The 23,342-nt window shown below is 50.0% G+C and overlaps 4 protein-coding genes across 7 annotated transcripts; 2 read left to right on the forward strand and 2 right to left on the reverse strand.

Annotated features, from left to right (window-relative positions):
* The first annotated feature begins 17 nt into the window (after nucleotides 1-17).
* LOC117640148 (beta-1,3-galactosyltransferase 5) lies at nucleotides 18-12,058 on the forward strand. Its single transcript, XM_034376421.1, has 3 exons — nucleotides 18-206; nucleotides 10,310-10,570; nucleotides 10,646-12,058. The coding sequence occupies exons 2-3, from the start codon at nucleotides 10,320-10,322 to the stop codon at nucleotides 11,511-11,513; spliced, it is 1,119 nt and encodes a 372-aa protein (XP_034232312.1). The 5' UTR covers nucleotides 18-206; nucleotides 10,310-10,319; the 3' UTR covers nucleotides 11,514-12,058.
* On the reverse strand, nucleotides 11,934-15,941 carry LOC117640140 (serine incorporator 1). 4 transcript variants are annotated; one of them, XM_034376404.1, is made up of 11 exons: nucleotides 15,656-15,940; nucleotides 15,473-15,556; nucleotides 15,124-15,285; nucleotides 14,871-15,043; nucleotides 14,547-14,759; nucleotides 14,365-14,449; nucleotides 14,100-14,283; nucleotides 13,835-14,023; nucleotides 13,552-13,596; nucleotides 13,047-13,197; nucleotides 11,934-12,964 (listed from the first exon to the last, which is right to left on the reverse strand). In XM_034376404.1, the coding sequence occupies exons 2-11, from the start codon at nucleotides 15,506-15,508 to the stop codon at nucleotides 12,826-12,828; spliced, it is 1,377 nt and encodes a 458-aa protein (XP_034232295.1). In that variant the 5' UTR covers nucleotides 15,509-15,556; nucleotides 15,656-15,940; the 3' UTR covers nucleotides 11,934-12,825. The 4 variants fall into 4 exon arrangements, with proteins under 4 accessions (XP_034232295.1, XP_034232298.1, XP_034232297.1 ...); XM_034376406.1 differs by having other exon boundaries at nucleotides 12,826-12,964; nucleotides 15,694-15,941; XM_034376405.1 differs by lacking the exon at nucleotides 15,656-15,940 and adding an exon at nucleotides 15,628-15,651 and having other exon boundaries at nucleotides 12,826-12,964.
* Nucleotides 15,942-16,922: 981 nt separating this feature from the next.
* On the forward strand, nucleotides 16,923-22,184 carry LOC117640139 (zinc finger protein on ecdysone puffs). Its single transcript, XM_034376403.1, has 13 exons — nucleotides 16,923-16,952; nucleotides 17,384-18,029; nucleotides 18,112-18,297; nucleotides 18,766-18,920; nucleotides 19,195-19,348; nucleotides 19,451-19,552; nucleotides 19,632-19,775; nucleotides 19,852-19,953; nucleotides 20,034-20,238; nucleotides 20,321-20,457; nucleotides 20,546-20,599; nucleotides 20,690-20,887; nucleotides 21,546-22,184. The coding sequence occupies exons 2-13, from the start codon at nucleotides 17,394-17,396 to the stop codon at nucleotides 21,684-21,686; spliced, it is 2,214 nt and encodes a 737-aa protein (XP_034232294.1). The 5' UTR covers nucleotides 16,923-16,952; nucleotides 17,384-17,393; the 3' UTR covers nucleotides 21,687-22,184.
* A 101-nt stretch (nucleotides 22,185-22,285) lies between these two features.
* Nucleotides 22,286-23,303, reverse strand: LOC117640147 (protein UXT homolog). The gene is made up of 2 exons (XM_034376420.1): nucleotides 23,060-23,303; nucleotides 22,286-22,770 (listed from the first exon to the last, which is right to left on the reverse strand). The coding sequence occupies exons 1-2, from the start codon at nucleotides 23,206-23,208 to the stop codon at nucleotides 22,302-22,304; spliced, it is 618 nt and encodes a 205-aa protein (XP_034232311.1). The 5' UTR covers nucleotides 23,209-23,303; the 3' UTR covers nucleotides 22,286-22,301.
* Between the last annotated feature and the right edge of the window lie 39 nt (nucleotides 23,304-23,342).

Below are 23,342 nucleotides of genomic sequence, written 5' to 3' on the forward strand. Positions count from 1 at the left end.
GGTCCCCAAGCACGCTGCCGTCGACGCCGCGCGGCCCGCGCTCCAGGACGCCGTCGAGTCCGGCAGCCAGGACGACGGCGAGGACCCCGACATGCCTTGGGCGGACGCCGCGCTCGCCGCCGTAACGCTGCCGCACCACCGACCCAGACCGCCCAGCGCGCCGAGCACGCCGAGCACGGCGACGAGTACCCGCGGCAGCCACCCAGGTGTGTGTGAGTCCGAGAGAGACAGCGAACGAGTGTGTGCACCTGAAAAGGATGAAGGTTGTTGCCACACCGTAATCTTTCTCGGAAGGGCCTGCCGTGCCGTTTGAGAGTGGATTACACGTGTCACGCGTATGCTAGGCAAGTGACGTGAGTAGGTCAATCAGGATCTGCCCCGTCAGACGTCTCATTCCGAGAGTCGTTTTCGTCGCTCTGTCTCTGTCGCACTCATGGGTCGTCCCGGTGGGTGCGAGAGAGACAGAGCGACGGAAGGGACTCTCGGAATCAATGCGCCGCTTCAGCTGGCTTCCGGTGCGGACCCTGGTCCTGCTCACCGTTGCCCACGTCAGCAGTACCGCCGTGCCGCTGGGTGTAGTATTCTAGTGTGTCAGACAGTTGCACGAACACCGGCACTTACCTCGCGACATGGGACACTTCGCGGCCAAGCGGCAGCTGGCCGAGTGAATCAGAAGATTCGTTTCGTCGCTCTGTCTCTCTCGCTCTCGTAGGGCACTCCACTGGTGTGCAAGAGAGACAGTGCGACAAACCGCTCTTCGCCCGGCGACTCGAAACATGTGACGGTGCTCGGCCAGTAGCGCACTGTTTCCCAATGGTCGCTTCGTCGCTGTCTCTGTCGCGCGCGGCGCTGCGCAGGGGGCCGTGAGAGAGACAGCGAAGAAACGGCTTTTCGGAATCGCTCGCTCGGCAGGTACCCGCGACGTCGCATGACATGGCAAGCAGCGACCCGCCCATCTGCGGACTGATTCCGAGAGTCGTTGTCGTCGCTCTGTCTCTCTCGCACCTGTACGGGACGCCCCATGAGTGCGAGAGAGACAGCGACGAAAACGACTCTCGGTCGGCTGGAGGGGCCTGCCGCCCAGTGGCGCCAAGGCCGTTTGCCGGGCATCCCGGCACGTCCTATCAGCATGCATAGCACCGGCCCGCTCTCATTGGCTGGCTGCGCTCTCACAGTGTAGCCGCTGCAGCCCGCAGGAGGCGAGCAAGTGTAACGTGCACTGTCACCTGAACTCCGAAGTCCTGGTCGAACGACAAGGCGACTAGCAGCGGGGGGTCTCGGGGTCACGCACGCTTGAGGCAAGACTTCAGAGCAGACCGATTCCGAGAGTCGTTTCCATGGCTCCTTCTCTCTTGCACTCATGGAGGCGTTAGCGTGCAAGCGAGAGACAGAGCGACGAAACAACTCTCAGAATCGGTCTGCTGATTCTGCCTAACGTTTAGTCGATCCGTTTGAGGAGAGATCTGTCCCATCATCGTGGTACAGTATTTGATTTTAAATCATGCGTCGCCCTGTCTCACTTGCACGCAAACGGTATAGGGCTCTAGGGCTCTAATCAAAAGCAGGCACACTCTTAAAACCGTACGAAGTATTTTGAGCATACATATAACAAACTAAAATACTTTCTTGTACGAAGAAATAGTTCGCAAATTACGAAGTATTTTCTTTGTAAGCTTACGTATGCTCAAAATACTTTGTTATACAAACTACTTTTCTTTGTACGGCCCAAGATAGTTTGTAAGGTTTTCTCAGTGCAGCTCCTTTTTCGCTTTGTCGCACTCGTGGGCGTTGTGGTCGCGGTCCATCCTCGTTCTGGATCAAGGAGGGGAATTCCGCGAACGTGTCCTTGCCGAGCGATGGCCGCGCCGGCTGAGCCTTGCTTGATGAGGCTTCGGCCGGGCATCGCCACCCAGCGCGCACACGGACGGACACGTACGTGCATACACCCTTCACCTCCCTCCCTCCCTCCCTCCCTCTCCCCCCCCCCCCCCCCCCACACACACACCTACTCATGCGCGCGCAGGCCACGTCCATCGCGTCGCTCATGCAAGATTTCATATCTGCCGTCGATAGGGATCCACGTTGAGCGGCGCGGGCCTTCGCGCATCGCCCTGCCCTGCCTGGCCCTGCCTGGCGCACAGTGGGCCAGAGGACCGGTGGAGGCGGCCAAAACTCTAGGCGCGTTTTGAGCTCCAGAGTCGCTAGATGGGACTCGACTCGAACCGAACGCGTGACCCCACAATGGATTGCTTTCCGAACGAGGAATCCATTGGTGCGCCACGTTCGGTTCGCGTCCCACTTAGCGACTGTGGAGCTCCCGCTTACCGCTCTCGTCGCTCCGTCTCTCTCGCGCCTGCAGGGGTCGCCCCGTCGCCCCACGAGTCCGAGAGAGACAGAGCGACGAAAACGACCCTCGGAATCAGTCTGCTGGACGGGGCGGGCCGCGGGTCACACCTGCATAGCGGGGCGGCCCTTGCACTTGACTCGTGCCCCTCCGTGCCGCGCCGCGCCGTGCCGTGCCGTGCCGCGCCGCGCCGTGCCGTGCCGTGCCGCATACTGCAACACGGCGCCATCGATCCGGCCAGAGAAAGCAGCCGTAACGAAGCAGACTAATATAAAAAAGCAGAAAAGCAAACCGTCCGCGGCCCGCGGCGCAACGGGGTTTCTCGTTTCCTTCGCCCAGAGCCACTCCGCGGCGGGGCGGGGCGAACCCCCGCCGTCAACCACCCCTCCGCGCCGGCCGCGGTAACCGAGCACCCACGGGCAGTGAACTTCCAAACGCGGGGTTCAGCGTTCAACTCGCCCGTCCTATCTGGTCGTCCACGCCGTTTCTAGGTCTCCCTGACGTCAGCGTGGACGTTTAGTGAAGGAAATGCAGTGTACACTCAGGAAATACAGAGCATGGCATGGTATGGCGTCTCATAACTTGTTGAAGAGGCGATGCAGGTCGGCTTTGACGACTCCCCTTAGCTACGCCACTGCTCGCTTTCCAAGTCCAGAGGGGTCTTTGTTTGTCATAGGCTGATTCCGAGTCTTTTTCGTCGATCTGCCTCTCTCGCACTCGTGGGGCGTCCCGTGTAGGGCGAGAGAAACAGAGCGACGAAAGCGACTCTCGGAATCAGCCTTGTTGGCCCTGGCCGTCCTTGCGTCGCGGGCCGCTGGCCTGGCCGCGGGCCCCGGTGACTGACGACCCAGTGACATCGACTGCCACTTAGGCGCCGTCCGGCTCCCGGTTAATTATGCACCTCGGGCTGCGTGCGAGCGGCGCGTCGTGCCTCGCTCACTAGCCGTGTCGGGTGGGCGGGGCCGGCGTCGCCTTGCCGCCGCCTTGGCGGACGCCGTGGCGCGGACGCAGCCCGCGCCAACAAGTATTGAGCCGAGGAGCGATACGCCGTCGCCGCCGTGGCCCCGCCGGGCAGCCGCCAACGTCGTCACTTTCTTCGTCATCGCCGTCGTCATGGTTTCCCTCGTCGCCGTCGTCATGGTCCTCCTCGCCGCCATCATCGCCGTCGTCATGGTCTTCCTCGTCATCGTCATGGTCCTCCCCGTCGTCGCCATGGTATTCCTCGTGATGGTCCCCCTCCTCGTCGTCATCTTCGTCATGGTCATGGTCATCCCCCTCGTCATCGTCATGGTCCTCCTCGTCGTCGTCCTGGTCATGGTCATCCCCCTCGTCATCGTCATGGTCCTACTCGTCGTCGTCCTGGTCATGGTATTCCTCCTCCTTCTCCTCCTCCTCCTCGTCGTCGTCGTCATGGTCATGGTCATCGTCATGGACCTTCTCGTCATCGTCATGGTCTTCGTCATCGTCGTGCTCGCTGGGCCACGACGCCGGTCTAGAGTCCGCCGTCATGTCGCTTCATTAGCCCATCGCGTCGCGTGCGGCCACGACACCGGATCGAGTCCCCGCAAAAAGAGGGGGAGGGGGAGGGGCGCTTTGGCGGCAGATAGGACGAGAGATGCGCGTCGTGGTCGGTCACGCCGTGGCCCTCGCGGTCTCATTGACGCCCCTCCCCCTCCGTCTCTCCTCGGACAGTGTGACGGTGCTCTGTCCAAGGAGGACGGTTCGTTTGCAAAAGTATTTCTGGCGTTCCTCGCATGAAACGACGCGCTCGTCGAAGTTGGAAAATAGCAGTGCCCCGCCGCCCTTGCGCACACGGCGGCGCGGCGGACTCGGCGGGCAACGGTGCAGCGCGGATAACGCGTCGCCGCTATCTCGCGCCGACGACGCCGGATGCACGGTAAAAAAAATATTACAGGTCGTGGTTTGTAAGGATCAGTCCAGTGAAGGACTTGAGATCGATTAGGCAGCTACCGCCTAAAGAAGGAAGAATCCGGGGAATACATCGAGAGGCAGCCCAGCTTTGCGAACCGCTACACAGTGGGTAGAGACGGCCAAAATTAAACCCGCGATTTGAGCACCAGTGTCGCTCAACAAACAGGACCCGAACCAAGCATGTGACCCGGCCAATGGATTCCTCGTTCGGGGAGCAATCTATTGGCGTGGTCACACGTTCGATTCAAGTCCCATTTAGTGACTTTAGAGCTCAAAACACGTCTACCTCATTATAAGACATTTAAATACTACTAGACTGTTTTCCAACAAACGTGACATCACATTCGTTAAAAAACAGAGTGGACCCCTTTTTGAGGAGTCACTCAGTGTCGTGTGCACACACGTTTCCTGAATACATCCCATCCCATCACAGATTCAGAAGTAATGGTTTTCGAAGAAGTTTCTTCTCTTTAGAGTGTGTCACTATCACAGGATTGGATTACGATGTCTTTTCCGATAAAACTTTGGATGAATAACGAGAGAACCCGGCGCCCGTACTGAAGAATACAGAGGAAACCTCCGCGAGCATTGAGATGGAAATATGCTCCTTTCAGGAAGGGCGTAGGTGGCACAGTGGGTCTGGGTCGGAAGACCGGCGTAGGCGGCAAAAAATCTAGACGCGTTTTGAGCTCCAGAGTCGCTAAATGTGACTCAAACCGAACGTGTGACCCCACCAATGGATTGCTCTCCGAACGAGGAATCCATTGGTGGGATCACACGCTCGGTTCGAGTCCTGTTTAGCGACTCTGGAGCTCAAAACGCGTCTAGAGTTTTTGCCACCTGCGCCGGCCCACTATGGGTGGCAGCACGCTTGAAGAAAGATCGTCACGCATTCGTTTTTCCCGTGTATACAAATACACTCAAGAGCAGTGCACGCGCGTGCTCACGCCTCAAGGCGTCCGCTGGCCTAGTCCGGCACGCTCCACGTTCGACCACATCGACCACTTCGACCACTTTTGCGGCGGACGCGATAGAATGGACGCGATAGAATCGCCATAGAATGAGGGCGACCGAAGCGCTAGGCACGGGGACGTCTTGAAAGGCGAGGGCGGCACCGCGCCGCCTCGGCACTGCCGACGTGGACGTTGTGGACAGGGCAGTGGGGATGGCCGTGGCCGGCGTGGCGATGGCAATCCAAAGCAATGACATAAAAGGGGTGCCCGGCCAGCGGGCCGAGTCCGAGACGTCTCTCGCACCCACATGGGACGCCTCGTGGGTGTGAGAGAGACAGAGCGACGAAGACGACTCTCGGAATCGGGCCGCAGGCCGCGGCAGGCCGGCCAGGCTGGGGGTTGTCCCGGCCGTGCGCTGGCCGCGGCCGCGGAGGCCGTCATACAGGCCGTGCGCGTCCCCGGGCGAGGACATGGACGCACCGCCGTGCCGCCGCCGCGCGCTGCACCGAATGCTGTGCCTCCTGGGGAGCCGCAAGGGAGGGTGAGTCTGGGTCACCGAGTCGCGTCCCCTGCAGACTGATTCCGATAGTCGTTTTCGTGTCTCTCTCGCACTCATCGGGTGCCCCGTGTAGGTGCGAGAGAGGCAGAGCGATGAAAACGGCTCTCGGAATCAGTGTACACGATCCATCGCCTGTTGGCGGGTCGTCCTCTGGCTCTCGGCCCCCCGCGTGGCCGGTAGCACATCCAGGCACGGACGCCCCGTGAGTGTGAGAGAGACAGAGCGACGAAGCACGTTCCGGAATCAGCCTGCTGCTAAACGCTGTGTGGCGGCAAACGTAAACAAACTAGGGTCGTGTTGTTTTTATTATCGGCCCGGAGGCCTTCCTGGGTCTCGCCGCAACCCGCTGCCTCCGCCGCGCCGCGCGAATCCAAACATCCGGAGGGAATGACCACCGCACTGGCCAGTCGCGAGGGGCAGGGCCTGCCCGGCAGGCACCGCAGGCACAGGGCCACCATTTTCCTAACAACGGGGTTATGCAGCGATTTTCGGCTACCGTTTTGAAATTTGAACGCCAAAATTTGGCAAGCTTGGCCCGGAAATACCCCCCAGCTTGCCAAAATTTGGCAAGTTAATGAAGATTTCCGACCGAAACTTGCGAAATTTTGGCATTCAAAACGGCTCGCCAATTTTGTGGCAAGCAAACGTACCACTGGCTTTGCAGTGCATACATAGTACAAACTCATTTACTTTGTAATACGAATTAAGAAATAGTTCGTAAATTACGAAGTTTTTTCTTTGCAAGCTTATGTATGCTCAAAATACTCTGTTGCAACAAGCTGCTTTTCTTTGGAAGGCGTAAGATATTTTGTAGGGTTTTCTCAGTGTACCTCCAGGTGGTTAACCACCCCCATCCCCTTTTTAATCCGCCCCTGGCAAGGGGTGTCTGACGGGAGTAGCGGCGGCAGAAACCCGCGCTGCACGCCGACAGGTAGTCGACCCACCACCGCGGCGCACCAACTAGCGACGCCATTCAGTCGTTCGCACCGCGTTTTATGAAAGTTTGAAAGAAATGCTCCTTAATGTTCGCCGCTGCCGGACAGACCCAATTTCTCCCTCTCCCTGTCAAAATTTTCGATAAAATCAGCCCCTTGAACCGTCAAATTCAGCAGGTTTAGCTATCACGCTGCTATTAGCTATCTACTATTACGCTAGTACACCCCGTCGACTGGTCCGCTCCGCTTCCGTCCACTACTGTCGTTAGCGTCGAGTTCTTCTGACTGCTGCAAATTGCCTAGAGCCTTTAGGGCCCTCAGTACCCTTAGAGGGGTATTGACGTGACCCCCGCGGGGGCCCCGCCCCGCCACTTTGGGTTGCACGCGACTAGCACGCGACCAGCGTCCAAAGGGCAATCCCTCCGTAAGTACCACCACTGTTTGATTCGAGGGTCGGATAGTTCGGCAGGTCACGGCCTTCCGTTTATAGCGAGCGAGTAAGTCTTCCGTGACCGGAGCCGAGAGTGGGAAGTGCCGAAAATAGGTTTGGTCCCTTTGGCGTGATTTCGTCACTGGCTCGTGGAAAGGCCGTGGCGGCAGCGGGTGTCACACGCGTCTTTCTCTCTCTCTCTCTTCTCTCTCTCTCTCTCTCTCTCTCTCTCTCTCTCTCTCTCTCTCTCTCTCTCTCTCTCTCTCTCTCTCTCTCTCGTGTCCTGGGCGATGCGGGTGGCCCCCGACGAGGCCATGCCGTCGACGGCAACAGGCCCAGATAGTAGTTTTCCTGTCGTGCCCGTCAAGGGATTGGCCTGGCACCATTTTCGCTCTGCATGCGCCTTGACGGGCTCCTTTGCCAATGTGTCGAACAAACAACACGTTTCCTTCGTCGGGGTAGAGGGAGGCCTGAGGCAGAAGCCTGTAGGCCAGGCAGAGCGCCGCCGCACAGTGGGCCAGAAGACCGGTGGAGGCGGCCAAAACTCTAGACGCGTTTTGAGCTCCAGAGTCGCTAAATGGGACTCGAACCGAACGTGTGACCCCACCCGAGGGGTCGGCAACTTCCCTTGGCCGTGTACGAGGGAGTATACGTATATTACCAGTAATATAGGTAATATATGTGTAATATAAAGTAATACAAAGTAATATATAGTAATATGGGGGTATTATAGAGGCGAAATTGTGGTAATATGCAAGTAATATATGGTAATATACAGGTAATACACGGGTAATATAGCCACCGCGTACGAAGTAATATATGAGTTGCCGACCCCTCGACCCCACCAATGGATGGCTCTCCGAACGAGGAATCCATTGGTGGGGTCACACGCTCGGTTAGAGTCCTGTTTAGCGACTCTGGAGCTCGAAACGCGTCTAGAGTTTTGGCCGCCTCCACTGGTTTTCTGGCCCACTGTGCGCCGCCCCCCCCCCCCCTTTTCCCTCCGACCGGAGACGAGGGGGTCACAAATATTGACGGCTGGAGTTGGCTTTCGTTATCTGTATACACCTACCCGACGTAGACCGGACTTGCATCGACCCATCCGCCGTTCGGGTTTCGCTGCCAAGTTTCCCCCCTTTCCACCCTTTTTCGCGCGAAGGGCTAGTAGGGCGCGCTTCTGGAGACTTGTCGCTCGGCACAACCGCTCCGTCAGGGACGCCATTGACGAGCGTGTAGAATGAGGGCGTGCGTGTGTGTGTGTGTGTGTGTTATTCGTGTTCCGGCACACTTTTATTTTCCTAATAATTATTTCAGCAGATGGCAGCAACAGATCGGCCCGGCCGCACCAGCATTGAAACGCGCGCGATCGATTTTGATGGCCTCTTTCACTGGGGGGCCAAGACGCGCGCAGACGCGCGACAGCCAAGCCAACCAGGTGGCCAAGCCCTCGCTGTATAGTGTAGCCGCGCTAAGTGCTCGTCACCTCGGTCCCTGCAGACTGATTCCGAGAGTCGTTTTCGTCGCTCTGCCTCTCCCTCGCACTCTTGGGGTGCCCCCTCTGGGTGCGAGAGAGACAGAGCGACGAAAACGCCTCTCGGAATCGGTCTGCAGGGCGTCCCGGTGCGCCCCGCCTGGCCCCGCCCTAGTCCAACAATCCTCACGCGGACCCAACACCGCCATGGCCCGCCACTCCCCCTGTGTCCCGGGTCGCTCCGCCTCGCTTATCAACGTGCGCGGACAACAACAACAACCTCATCATCATCAACAACTATAACATGAGTTCGCGGAAGGCCTTGTGCCGAAGCCTCCTTCGAGGCCGCCATTCGAACTGCTCGGCTGGGCTCGCCTGGACTCGGCATGCCTTAAAATGATTTTCAGAACCGAGCCGAGCCTTTTAGCAGAGTGATTTAGCGCGGGTGCTAAAAATTGTTTTGAGCTCCTGCGAGATAAGCTGATATGAGGAAATCCTCAGCAAGGTGCTTGGGCACGTTTGCTACAGCGCAAAAAAAATTTTCAGAGCGTGAAAACAGCGGAAAGCTTTATAGCTGCATTCGTACAAATAGCTGCGCTTCGAGTTATTTTTTTTTTTTTTAGCCTGTCGTAGGACATTGGGTCTGGGTGGGAGTCTAGAGTGTAGTAGCCCCGTCGTTAGCGCGTTTGGACACACTGGCACGTCGCGCTGCTGAGCCAAGCAGGCCAAGCCGGCCACGCCGAGCGGAATGCCCGACGAAGCGCTTTCTCCTGCAGGCCCATGCAGGGCCTCGTCGCTCTGTCTCTCTCGCACTCATGGCCCGTGTCGCGGGGGTGCGAGAGAGACGGAGCGATGAAGCCGTCGTCCGAGGCGCACGCGAGCGCAAGCGCGAATTAAGAGCGATGAGGTGGTGCAAGTGAGGGATGAAGCGGCAGCACGCGAAGCACACGCTGCAGGCCGCTTCCGCCAACAGTGCGCCGCGCTGTCTCTCTCGCACCCGTGGCGCGTCCCCTGTGGGTGCGAGAGAGACAGAGCGACGGGGCACTTTGCGGAATGAGACTGCTGAGACCGCCGTCAGCGGCCTTCTTCGTTGGCCTGAAAGGGCCTGAAAGGCGCCTCTTGATCCAGTGTCAGTTCTTTATGAACAGACTTGAACCCCGGCGTGTACACTGTGGCCCGTCCTCTCTTCGTGCAAGGTCAAGTCAAAAGTCGGGGGCTCGGCCTTTCGGCCTTTTGACTCCACGACAAAGGCATCCTTGAGCTCGGGGCCCACTAGGTGCGGTGAGGGCACTCCTTCCTCTGTCGGCGTCCTCGGCGTGGAGCGCCCGGCAGGTAGGCCACCAGTCCGTCCCGCGACACACGGCTGTGGAGGTGGTTGCCTACCTTGCCATTACCATTACGGGCTAGCCCCTGCCAGTGCAGTCGTCGCGCCAGTCCAGCTGGCTGCTTCGAGACTCTCGAATCGAGCTCCTCTATACAGCTGGCTGGCCCGGCTGCCCCGGACCCCGGACTTGGCCCGTCGCCTGTCGGACCGAAACCAACTGAAACGTACGCCGATCTAGCCGCCAACGGCGGCGGACCAATCAGACCGTCCAGCGAGCGGGCGGCGGTTGGCGGCGGTCGAGACAACGCCGGTGGCTGCACCGCGCTAACGCACTGCTAACACACTGTTTGTTGTCCTCCAGGTGCGGTGGGATGGGCCGCGTGCTCGCCGGCGTGCTGATGGTGTGCCTGTCGCTGCCGTGCTACGTGTGGTACGCGGGCCAGACGCCGTCCTTCGCGCCGCCAGGGCCAGGGCCCCATGCCGCCCCTCTGGTCGCACAGCCGACCGTACCGCCGTACCAGCTGCTCAACGAGTCGCAGCCGGCGCCGTTGGAGGAGCTGCTCGGCCTGGCGGACGACGACGCTGTGTCCCTGATCGACGTCCGCGGCTTCCGTTGGCTGCTGCCGCCGCCGTCCGCGCCCACGGGCCCCACGAGGCCCACAGGGCCCACAGGGCCCACAGGGCCCACAGGGCCCACGGCGCCCGCGGCCCCCGGCGTGTGCGCGCCGCTCGTCCTGGTGCTCGTGCACACGGCCACGGACCACACCGAGCACCGCCGCCTGATCCGCGAGACCTGGGGGTCCTGGGGGTCGCAGGGCCAGGCGCACGCCGGGGAGGTGCTGGTCCGCTTCCTGGTGGGGCAGACGGCGGCCAGCGACGCCGGGGTGGAGGAGCAGCGTCGTCTGGAGGAGGAGGCCGCCGTGCATGGCGACGTGGTGCAGGGCTCCTTCACGGACGCGTACCGCAACATGACGTACAAGCACGCCATGGGGCTCAAGTGGTTCGCCACCAAGTGCCCCAACGCCAAGTACGTGCTCAAGGTGGACGACGACGCGTTCGTCAACACCCCCGTGCTGCTGGACTTCGTGCGGCACGCGCTGTCGCCGCACGGCGCCCGCCGCCTGCTGGCGTGCACCGTGGTGACGGGCGCCCGGGTGCGGCGGTCGTGGCGCTCCAAGTGGCGCGTGGCGTACGGGGAGTTCCCCGGCCACCAGTACCCGGACTACTGCGAGGGCTGGGCCGTGCTGTACTCACCCGACGTGGCGCTGGCGCTGTACCGCGAGCTGCAGCGCGGCCCGTACTTCTGGATCGACGACGTGTACGTGACGGGCGTGCTGGCCGCCAGGCTCGGCTTGGCGCACGCGGCCTGGGACCCCCTGGTGCTGACGGCCGGCGACCTGCCCCGCATGCTGTCCGGGGAGCAGCGGCCCGCTTTCATGCTGGCCCTGTGGTACAGCACCAACATGGACATGGCCACGGAGCGGCAGCTGTGGGCTCGCGTGGTCAGCGACACGGAGCGAGCGCGCGCCCTCAACACGACGTGGACGCCGTCGCGGCGCCTCTAGATTGCCTCCAGCCAGTGTAGGCGCGCCACTGCCCGCTGTGGTGGCGAAGTGAAGGCAGAGCCGACGCCGGAGCCACCGGCAGAGACGCCGCTTAGGAATCAAATTCCGAAAGTGCCAGTCGGTTTGCCTCTTACTCACTGTCGGTATGTTTTGTGATCTCAAAGACTGATAGTTATTGGATTGATTTTCTCGTGACAGAAACCTGACTGTTATTTTGTGCTCGTGATAAAGCTCAAGTACTGCAGGCGGTACAGAAAACAAAGTTCTCACTCCTTTTTTGTTGTTGTTGTTGTGTGTGTGTGTGTGTGTGCGGATTAGGAGCTCATGATTGAACTTGTGTTGTCAACACAAGTGTTTGAAAGAAAGTAGATTGTTTTCTTGTAATTTGACATGAGGAAAGAAACCACAGTAACCACATAATATTTGAATATTTATTTTATTTGATCTCAGAATTACAAGCATGATTTCTGTTTGTTGAAGTTACTTATCTTCAAGATGCTCAATTTATGTTCAATGTACAGAAATAAACAGATGTTAAACTTAAAGTCGCTTGAATGTAACCAATCTGTCTCCTTTTCACCAAAACATCCAGTCATTAGTAATCTCAATCTACCCTTAATTATAACAGGGTTCCATCCTCCGTTCCATCCAGTTTACAATGGTGATGACTTCAACATCTAACACAATACTACATACACTCATTTTCAGAGAAAATCGATAGATAATGTAACACTAGAAAGGGCTAATGACTTAGAACATTCTAGAACAATGAGGGCAGTTGAAGTTCCTTAGCTTAGCCAGGGGCAAAAAGTGATACTAAGTACACCACAAAACATAATAAGAATGAAACTGAATTGTAACATAAATGTTACACGATCTACAGAGTTTAGAGGCGTACAGCTGACATGCTCTCTCACAAATACAATCACTAAACCATGTCACAAGGAAAGCCAGTCACTAGTTCTACCAAAATAAGAAACAAATATAAAATCTTAAATTATCTTATCACATTGCTCAATCTAAAATTTAACTTAAATCTTTATCACTAAGGTATTTGACTACACATAAAAGGATTGAACAAAGAAAACAATGGTTACCTATACTGAAATTTGGTAAAAGTAAGCTATAGCTAAAGCTTAAAGTATGAGGAATTCACCTGATTTTCGTTATTACAACATAGACAACTCAAGTTCACCTCAGAAAAAGTATTCGGACAAGAACAAACATTTTTAAACAAGTATTGGTAAATAGAGATGCCAAAATTTAAAAGGAAATGAAACTTTAACAAAGAAATGATCAAAGTGGCAGTGACTTAATTAAATTCTCGGTTAGGGAGAACAACTGGGGCAATTAGGGTCCACAAATAAAGTCCCATACACATCCAGCTGGAAATCACCTTCACCCACATCGATGCATCGTTGGAGTTCAAGGTCGCCAAAGATGAGTTTGGCCTGCAGGACGAGCAAATGGTAATTTGGTCAAACAGGCATAAGAACAAATAAATCACTCTTGGGCATCATGGAAAATACTTACTGGTACCAGTTTGTCAGGGTCATCATAATGTACAGTGTAGACAGGCAAAAGGTAAGATGAAAGAAGGTCCATGAGTATGCGACACCCTCGTCCTCATTGTCCCAAACCTTCTGGCCACCGCGTCCATTGTCCTCAGTTAGGGTTCCTCGTTCTGCAAGCAGAAAAAAATTGAAAAATTTGAGCAGTTACTAGGGTAGAGAAAGCAACTAAACCTATGGAATTACATACATTGATGGGTATTAACACACAAAATTGGAACAAAATTCCATGGTGTTCTGATCTTAGCCTTATGAGTATTATGTGAGTGAACCAAAACCACTATTCGGATGGAAAAGATAAGATAAGAATGTGACAAGACTAACAGATTCTCAGTATGCCAAAAACTACTAAATAAATTAAGCATACAAATAAATGCTGTGACTGGGCACCCTCAAGGCTCAAGGACAGTAAGAAGAGTAATTCTCCTGAACTTTGCTACACTGCTAGATGGAGAGCTAGCTCATACCTTCATTATCAATCAGAGAGGCGTCACCTTGCATTGAGGGCCGAACTGAAGGCATAAGACAATAAATGTTTCAGTGTGTTGGAGAGCCACATTGTGTTGTGATCACTGTGTAGCATCAACTCAAGTGCTAGTGTTAAAAGTAGAACACAGCACTGTGTCAAATATCAATGGTTTGTGCAAGAAGCAACTGATGACTGACAAAATCATTCCCCTTTTCTTGGTCCTTGGTTACGTATCAGAGAGATTCACTTAAAAATAGACTATCTGAATCAAACTAACTTACCTCCACCATCCTTCACAAGCACATGCTCAGACATTGTAATTTTGGAAGACGAAGAGGCAGAACGAACAGACGAGTAGAGAATGCAGCACATCCAAATAACCAATCCAACTATGGCCTGTTGATCAAAGCCCACTTTGCTTGTAGTGGTTTTCCCAATTATTCCAAGCAATCCTGGGTTGCACTCTTTGTCTGAAATAAAAGAGACATGTGTCATCATTTTGATTAGGTGCAGAGTATTATTATTTTTATTAGACTTTCGACTCACCTGATGAGCTGGACAAGGCAGACCATGTGAGATATACAGTGTAAAGAGTTACAACAGATGACTGCAGGAGCCCAGACCGAGGCTGGCGTTCTTGAACAGCAGGAAGTATTGACGCAACACTCACACCAACAGCAAGGATGAGAATGAAGGAAATGAAGAACTTTTGCAATCCACAGTCACCGGGCTAGAAGGGAAAGAAAATTACAGTTAAAGAAATAGAATTTTTGCATGGCTTGAACGATGAAGATGCTTTCTACTGGCTTACCGATGTGTAAAAGTAATACAGAAGTGAGATACCAGTGATGCTCATGATGTAATTGAATGCAGAGGCAGAGAGTAGGGCAACATACCTAAGGAAAAGAGGTTTTAATAGTGATTACTTATCCAGCTTTCAAAAAATGAGAGAAAATTCAAATAGAGCAAAATTTGCAAATTCTATAAACATACCACCACTTAGATTCTGTTTCTTCATAGCGTCCTACCCAGCGTTCAGCCCAGGTGTGGGCAAAATCAATGATAAGAATCAACTGGATGATGATGAAAAGAAAACCACCAATCATGCCAAAATATAACCAAGTAGTGGCAAAGCTACTGTCTTCTGGAATATAAAATGCCCCAACAGCAAGGGCAATCACAACAAGGTACTTGAGCCCCCAAAAGCTGTAAACATGTTAAAGGAACATGAAATAACATACAGAAGACAAATAAATCACAGTCAAAATCACAAAAAGAAATAACAAACATAATTCAACAGATTGAAAAACAACGTACCCATTTTGTATTCCCGCTCGAGGATCCTTTGAAGACTTAACACCAAGCATGATGATACCCATCAGAGTAAAGAACATGGTCAGGGCAAAGCATAATCGGTACACTGCAAGATATCCCACCGCCTCTTTACAATCAAACCCAAGATGAACTGTGTCTCCTTTACAGAAGGGAACCTGTGACAGAGAAAAGCAAAGTAAATATAACTGGGGCATATCCTAATAAAGTCGTATGCACCAGCCAAGAATCACATTACCTTCTTTAACTCATCTTGCAAACCTGGGGCAAGCATGATACACCCAACGACAGTCCCAAGAAGGAGCATTATGGCATACATGATGCGTGTCGATGTTGAATTTCTGCATGCTGGGCATGCTGCACACAGCGAACATGCTGTGCTCCCACAACAACAAGCCAGCTGAAATACAAAACAAAAACATGTTCAAGTGAGGCTCCGTAACAACAAAGAACACATTATTATGCTTTGTTCGTAGGTTATATCTGGATCGAAAAAACTTCAAATGATGAGAAAGTAACACAATATGGTCATATAATGAATCAGGGAAGTGATGAATCACGCAGATAGGGAACGTAAATAAACGAACCTGAGCAGCAGAAAATAAGCCTAAAACGGCCCCCATGTTGATAGATCAGTCCACCACAAACAATGGTTTTGGTAGAAACACGTCCTGTAACAATCGCACGTAAAGTATGGCTAACAATACAAAAGAAAGAGCCTTAAAGAAACACACACACACACAGAAGATAATGGACTGTTTGTGCGATACCTGACAGTAAGGCAAGAAAGGTCCAGATAAAGTCTTGCCTTGCTAAAAGCCAACAGCCTACAGGGGGAAATCTAGGGGGAAATCTAGGGTATGGTATGGTGGCCTTCGCCTCAACAGCATGTTGGCCAGGGTATTTTCACCGCCTTGCGGCATTTAGAATTTTAAGTGCGGGTTTGCCGCCAGTAGGGCTTTGAAGGCCTCCGCTATGGCGGCCACCTCCTTCGGCTTTCTTCCACCATCATGTCGGGAAAAACTGTTTCTATATTATTTTCTTCCAATATTTCTTTAAATCTGGTTTTGTCAGTCCAACAGCCTACACTTGCTTGCTTTGCCAGCAGTCAGGACTTGTGATTGTCATAGAGATCCTCCATTGGTCACGTGACACTCACGCCGCCTTCCTCGGCCAAAAACCAATCCCACTTTAATTTTCGCTATTTCGTTGGAAATTCATTTAAAGAGCGTTGTTTGATGTTCAAAATTCCTTAAGAGGAATTCTACGAACAGTGGTAGAAGAGTTGTCGTCGGATTTAAAACATAGAGGCGATACCGGGCCATCCTCACTTTCCTCACTGAGTGGCAGGGAGCGCGCGAGTTTGAATCTGGAGTCGGCGCCGGGGCCGGTGTTTGACAATGTCTTAAGAAATGGACGCATAAATCGCAGACTTTGGTTACAGAAAATATATTTTGAGTCGTGATAATGAGTCTTGAAACTCAGTCAGCCACCTACGTGTTCGCATACCCGAATAAATCCTGACCCACCGCCGTCTTCGCATTCGAATTCTCGCGCGGTTTTGCCACTCAGTGAGCTTCGTGACGTCAGCATTGGAGGACCTCTATTGGTCCTTGCATTCCTGGAGGGGGGAATGAACAGCCAATGGCAGCCAATGGACAGAGACGTGATTCATTTCGATCCTTCCCTTTACCCTATTTGAAAAAGGTAATTTTGGCAAATGGTTGAATTTGTACATCAATTCCTAGAGTAATTTATAAATCAAATTTTACTGTCGTAAAGAGGTCCAGGGAAAAGCTTTCAAGGATTAATAAGTCACAAAAAAAAAACAGACACTAACTTGATTTAGATTGGCGTGCGATAAACATTCACATTCACATCGAAATACCCTGGCCAACATGCTGTTGAGGCGAAGGCCACCATACCATACCCTAGATTTCCCCCCCCCCCCCATTCACATCGACATTGATGTATATAAGAAGCCGTGAAGCCGAAGCCGAGAACGCGCGCTGCGTGGTGGTGAGTTTCTTGAGGAAGTTTTATCCGCTTTCCTCATCTTCGAGTAAGGTGAATGTATCTGAATAGGTCCTTGTCCACTCGCCGGTTGAGGATAACAGAATTATAATAGGAGCCCTGGTACACCTTACCTACTGAGCTATTACGTGCGCGGTGTCCCACTTCCGTTACTAACCGTTCGTCAGGGTCACTTGTGTTTATTTTCCTTCAATTTTGGACGACTGAAAGCCATTCTAATATCATTTCGTCTTTGCCGTGGTATATCATATTTCGAGTGTCCTATCTTCGTATGTTAGGAATCGAGATTCATGTTTGGTTATGTTTACATGGCGACCTCAGTCTTTGTTGGACTTAAAATAAAATAAACATTTTATTATTTGTCAAAGTTGTATTTTTCTTCTCTACTTTTGTGTGAATTGTTCATTTCTTTTTCGTGTTTGAGTGCTTTAACCATCTAACTCCATTGTTTTCTTTTCTTGCAGCTTTGTTGAAATGTCCAACATGCGAAGAGGAGGGCGGCATAACATGCCTCAAAGACCGTCTCCGTGGGATGTATCACCTGGCAACACCAGCGGCAACATAGGCATGAACATGAGCAGCAACATGAACATGGGCAACAACATGAACATGGGCATGGGCAACAACATGAACAACATGGGCATGGGCAACAACATGAACAACATGGGCATGGGCAACAACATGAACAACATGGGCATGGGCAACAACATGAACAACATGGGCATGGGCAACAACATGAACAACATGGGCATGGGCAACAACATGAACAACATTGGCATGGGCAACAACATGGGTATGGGCAACATCATGGGCATGGGTAACAACATGAATAACATGGGCAACAACATGAATGACATGGGCAACAACATGAATAATATGGGCAACAGCAGGAACAGCATGGGCATGGGTAACAACATGAACATGGGCAGTAACATTGGCAACAACAACTCGAATAATCTAGGCTCCTATCGTCCCTCAGGAGGCCTTTTGCCTACACCCAACCTCCCTGCCATGACGGGTCTTCTGCAGACCCCCCCATCTACGCCAAATATTCCACTCGCTGCTGGCAACAATGCTCTGAATAATAGGCATAATCAACAGACAAACCAAGTAATGCAGATGCTTTCTACAGTGTGTGTGTGTCAATTCCTGTTGTGGTATGTGTTTCAAATCAAAATCTTCTTCGTTACAGTTGCCATCTTTACTTGGTGCAAGTCCAAATTGCAATGGACTCCTGCCTCTTACTCCACCAGTCATGAATCCGTTTAACCAGAGCTACCGAGGTTACAGATCGCAGGGTTCTAGTCCTGACAATAATGCTTCTAATCGAGGCACTCGTTCCAGTGTTCCCTCTAGAAGATCAGAACCATATAACAAGGTTGGTGGCAATTGTACAGAGACACTGATCTTGCATCTGACTTATCAGTGATTATTTCTCATTTACACCCATTTTTGACTAAATTATTGAAAGACAAAAAATGCCCCCGAGTCTTGCCTGTCTTCGTGCATGCACTCGCCACTCAGTTGCAATTCACACTTGCACACGGGTATACTTGACGCTCCAGACATGTTAGTCACGTATATTGCTGTCTTGTGCTTTTGGAAGCCTCATTTCGTCCTCAACACTTCAAATTTTCTTTACCTGCTGCATCTTCATATCTGTGGCAGAACTTGTCAAAATATTCTTGACATTGACCTTTCTTCAGTCAACCATATTTTTCAATTGCCTAACACTAACAGACACTCCAATGTCTTCGAGGTTCTTCTTAAGAAAACATGTTTCCACTGTCCCGGTAATGCTGTTGGTTCTAATCAATTCCTTATTTTGCCTATTGTGGCATTGTAGATGGGAGGTCGAATTCAGAGACCGGGACAAAACAGTGATGATCGCAAAACTTCCAATGTTTCACCACGTAGAGCTGTCCGAGGCCCAGGGTTTAGTCCCAAGAGTGTTGTGCCACATGCTAGGAACACCAAGGAGGAGAAAGGAGACAGCAGCAGGTGAGTTTGTTTGCTAAACAGTTTTCTCTTGCAGTGGTTTTTCTCAGTGTCTTCATACTCCCTGTCGCACATACAACACCAAGACACATTGCCTTGCCAAAGTTTGGATTAGGTATTTGTTTCAGTTTTGTCTCTTTCGGTTGTCATTTCACTGAAAGTTTGTGTCAGTCAGAATACAGGACTTCTATAATATCATGAACTAACAGTAGTATAATAGAAACATGGCACCATTCCATTGCTTTAACTTGCATTTTCTCCTCATTCCCCTACCCAGGAAGACTGTCCATTCTAGTAAGGAAGTAATTGATGATAAAAACAAAAAATCAAGTAACAAACAGGAAAGTGAAAAGATGAAAGCAGAGTTTGCAGATATTCCAAGTGACCTACTCACATGTCATGTTTGTTTAAAGGATTTAAAAGATTCTGTTGTAAGTACTTCATTTATGAATGCATACGTATTTATTTTTTCTTTACTTTCATGGGGCCATTTGTTGGAGTTAACCCAATTTTTTTTTCTTTTTTTGATGCAGTCTTTTGTAAACCACATCAAAAGCACAGACCACCTGTCCATGATGGACCATCAGGAGGAGCAGTACAAGGCACATGCTGAAAAGTTGCGTCAACAAATGAAGGTAAGTTGTTGCACTGTTGTTCAAAACCTACAAAACTGTCCCATGGTAACTTATAGATACTTTTCCTGTGTGTTTACAGATTGAGGAACAACAGCGCCAAATTTCATTGAGGCAAAATAGAAGTCTGGGCAAATTTTCTCAAACTAATAATGAATACTGTGCAATGTGCAATCTGCACTTCAGCGGTAACATTGCTCAACACCGCAAGGGTCCAAAGCATGTGGTAAGCTCATACTGGAAATGAGTGTTATACCTAAGCCTTGTGACTGCTCTTATTCTTTGTTCTTTTTGTGCTTCAGGAATTAAAACTATTTTTACATCCAAGATGCAAAATTTGTGATAAGGAATTTCCCACACGACTGGATTATGATAACCATATGCTGACTCCAGGTCACTTGAAGGTACTTAAAATTACTTTAGTGATCGTGTGAAATGTTTATTGTTGTAGTCTGTCTAGTAACAAATATTTAACATTTTCCAGAACAAATGTGGAGACGTGTGTACTAACAGTAAGACAATTGCGAGGCCCGAAGCGGAAATGAAGAAGGCTCCTAGTAATATTGAGACATTCCCTCCTCTGAAAGGTATTTTAAAGAAAGAAAAGAGAAGTTCTGCTCCAGTGTCGCCTAAACCAATTGAACCGGAAGAAGAAAAATTACCAGATTATGACAGTCAAAAAGAAATAGGTGAGATTTCTTCATTTCTTCTGTCAATCTGTCATATTGTGAACATGCACTGACACTCAGAAAAAACTTCTATTTTATCTAGGAATGGAGATGTTGATGGAAAAAACCGGCTTTTTATGCAAATGCTGCAATAGATTTTTAAGCAGCAGCTGCGATGCTAAAACGCACTGCAGATCTCAATTCCATTATGACAAATATATAAATCATATCAAATCTCAGGTATGAAAATTTGGGTGAATTATGCTGCGAGTTTATTCTTTGGTAAATATCAATTCATTGTACTCAAGTTCTTCTTCTTTTTGTTCAGCCTATTTTTGTAGTTGAGTCTCCAAAGCCATCATCACCATCCACCAAAACCAAGGTACTAATCACATAAATAAAGTTGCTTCTTGAGCTGTAGCAAGGTCTCTTTTCCCTGATGCCAATTGGGTTTACTCTCTGTTTTCTGAAGGTGAAGGAAGATGATGATAAATTGAAGGCAAAACCAGACTTGGTGAAGGCAGAAGAAGATGACAAATCCGATGTGACAAGTCAAAAAGAGGATGATAAACAAGATGTGCCTGAACCAGAAGAGGAAGAGGAAGAGGAGGAAGAAGATGAGGGGAACTGGAAGCGCAGAAAAGTTGCAACAGATGATGATTCATCAATGGTGTGTTAATTTTTTTTTCTTGCGGCTTGTATTTGATTAGATTTAAATAAGTCAAGGTTAGAAGTGGGAGGTAGGTTCCACCTTGTTGTACCTGGGTAGAACTAGGTGCAACCTGATGCACCAGGTTGAAAGTCATTTGAATGGAAGTAGGTGAAATGTCCCAAGGTGTAGATACTTCCTAGTTATCTGGTTTTTTAGGTTTATTTTTTTTTCTTGGCGACTGGCTGGCTTTTGTGGTACAGAAAGTCGACGGCCGCCAGCACCTGCTATACCTCAGCGTTGAATTTTTCTCTGTCTTGAAGTTTGTCCGCCATTTAATTTTATAAAATTTAGTCAGAAAATTTATATGGCCTTTGCCAAAAAAATGTGTGCGCTGCCCCTGTGCCCGATTTTCCCGCGTTGCCCCACCACCTCTCAACAATAGCGGCCCTGGCACTCCTTTGAAACACTTGCTGTCACTTGCACCCACACCTGAGTGTGAGTGCAGGAAAATGCATGGGCTCCACTACTTCTACCCTAATGCAAGTCGTTTAAAACTGGTAGGGATCGGTGTGTCAGGTTGCACCTAGTTCTAGCCGGGTACAACTAGGTGGAACCTACCTCCAACTTCAAACCTTAACAAAGACAATATTGACTTCTTAAATTTGTTTCTCTACAGGATGTCACTGAACCGCCAAAAGAGTCCACCAGAGAAGATAGAAGTGAAGATCAAGGTACAGATTCAAAGGATGATAAGCAATCAAATGATGCTAATGAAGAAAATGCTCACGTTTCATCAGGAAACACTGTTGCAATTTAAAATTTATTTCATTGTCTTGAACTGCACATAGAAAGTTTTTTTTTTCCTGTAAATCATGATTATTGACTCATTGTGTTTAGGTGTTTTGTGGCCCATCATTTAAATCAAGTCTTTTTTAAAACTGTTCATGTAGAGTCCAGAGAATGTTTTAAAGCTTCAAATTATTGGACTATGTATGAATTAACTAGATACTCAATTTGAGACGCAAATCTCTGTGATCATGAGTTTAAGAAAGATACAGTAATTTTTGGGTGGCACCCCATCTGGAAAAACGATGAATGAGCCAACTCTGTGGGTCCAAAAACATTTTCTTGCCTGGTTTAATTTGATGTGCCCGTAGTGGCTTGATCAGCTTGAAAAGAAGCTATGTGAATACTATCAGTTATTATACTTTCACAATTTTGTATGTTTTTTTTTTTTAAATATTTTCTTGAATATAAGGATGGTTTGAGTTGCAGAGTGTAATTCATATATTCTTTAAATAAAGCTTAATTAAGCTTACCCTGTTTGTTCCAATTTTATCAATGATTGTAGAATGAACACATTTTACCCTAATTCTTTCATGCTTTCACTGATTGGAGAATTAATGAAGACACAAATGATGTTACCATATTTTTATTTGGTAAGCACCTGAGGAAATTTACTTAATTCACTAATACCATGTAAAACTAGTTTTATGTGACCCTTGGTTTTAGCACATTCAGATTGAATAAGTTTGCCCTTTTTTGACAGTAATTCTATCCTCATTTCACAAAATTTAAGAGCTTCGCCTGACTGAAGTTCGACATAGTTACCTAAACCTATGTCTACAAACAATTTGGAAGGATCTGGAACGTTGGCTTGCATATAAAAATTGCAACCTATATCAACTTTTGTTTTAAACCCATCTGGTCCAACATCTGCCTCTTCAATGGTGTGTATCATATTCTTCAACTCAACGTATTCAGCTATTTCACTGTTGACTTCAGTAAGGCGATTTTCAAGTCTTTTTAAGTCTTCTTTCAAAACATCGTTGACGAAAGATTCAAATTTAAAAATTTTATCGGGGATGGAGGTTGCTTCCATTGTGAAGTGCAGAGAGATCCTGAAACAAGTTAACCCCTAAATGTGAAACGCTATGACAGCACAAGGTTGACATGCACTTAAACGAACCATTAAGATTAGGCAACAGGTCGAAGAAGGCAATGAGCAAATTCTATGTTCCCAAAATAAGACAAATAAGCATAAAAAAAATAAAAACAATCACACCACAAATCTTCATTTAAAAAAAAAAGTTGTGTGAGATTTAAATGAAACAAAATTACTGTCAGCCGAGAGTGGAAAAATTTTGGACAGGACAAACATTAAAGCATTTCGACAAGTTTAATATTTACCTCCCAATGCTGAAGTTTTTCTTTAAGTTGATAAATGTGTGTGCACAACAATCAACACAAAAACCACAAGCTGGAGCACTGTCTCTATTCACATTCGCATTCGTTTTATCTCGGACGAATTTCTCATCATCTAAACTGGTTGCAGCCATTTCCGTCGTCTGCTTGCGAGAAATAAACACATCACTTCTGCAGTTGTAACCTGTCAGCGGCCACTTCTGCTCCGGCCACTACGACCACTGCAACAGTGGCGGAGCGCGGCTGGCATATTGGTATTGCAGTTCGG

Source organism: Thrips palmi, unplaced genomic scaffold (assembly GCF_012932325.1).
Source record: "Thrips palmi isolate BJ-2018 unplaced genomic scaffold, TpBJ-2018v1 HiC_scaffold_12, whole genome shotgun sequence".
Taxonomy (NCBI): Eukaryota; Metazoa; Arthropoda; class Insecta; order Thysanoptera; family Thripidae; genus Thrips; species Thrips palmi.

What these genes read in the sequence shown, in the direction of transcription:
- LOC117640148 (XM_034376421.1), top strand. Translation starts at nt 10,320, where the DNA reads ATGGGCCGCGTGCTCGCCGGCGTGCTGATGGTGTGCCTGTCGCTGCCG. An exon ending in CGCGGCTTCCGTTGGCTGCT is followed by an intron (nt 10,571 to 10,645) that starts GCCGCCGCCGTC and finishes CACAGGGCCCAC; the next exon opens with GGCGCCCGCGGCCCCCGGCG.
- LOC117640139 (XM_034376403.1), top strand. Translation starts at nt 17,394, where the DNA reads ATGTCCAACATGCGAAGAGGAGGGCGGCATAACATGCCTCAAAGACCG. An exon ending in GCAAGGGTCCAAAGCATGTG is followed by an intron (nt 19,776 to 19,851) that starts GTAAGCTCATAC and finishes TTTGTGCTTCAG; the next exon opens with GAATTAAAACTATTTTTACA. An exon ending in TAAATCATATCAAATCTCAG is followed by an intron (nt 20,458 to 20,545) that starts GTATGAAAATTT and finishes CTTTTTGTTCAG; the next exon opens with CCTATTTTTGTAGTTGAGTC.
- LOC117640147 (XM_034376420.1), bottom strand. Translation starts at nt 23,208, where the DNA reads ATGGCTGCAACCAGTTTAGATGATGAGAAATTCGTCCGAGATAAAACG. An exon ending in AAAAACTTCAGCATTGGGAG is followed by an intron (nt 22,771 to 23,059) that starts GTAAATATTAAA and finishes AACTTGTTTCAG; the next exon opens with GATCTCTCTGCACTTCACAA.
- LOC117640140 (XM_034376404.1), bottom strand. Translation starts at nt 15,508, where the DNA reads ATGGGGGCCGTTTTAGGCTTATTTTCTGCTGCTCAG. An exon ending in TGCAAGATGAGTTAAAGAAG is followed by an intron (nt 15,044 to 15,123) that starts GTAATGTGATTC and finishes TCTCTGTCACAG; the next exon opens with GTTCCCTTCTGTAAAGGAGA. An exon ending in CGAGCGGGAATACAAAATGG is followed by an intron (nt 14,760 to 14,870) that starts GTACGTTGTTTT and finishes ACATGTTTACAG; the next exon opens with CTTTTGGGGGCTCAAGTACC.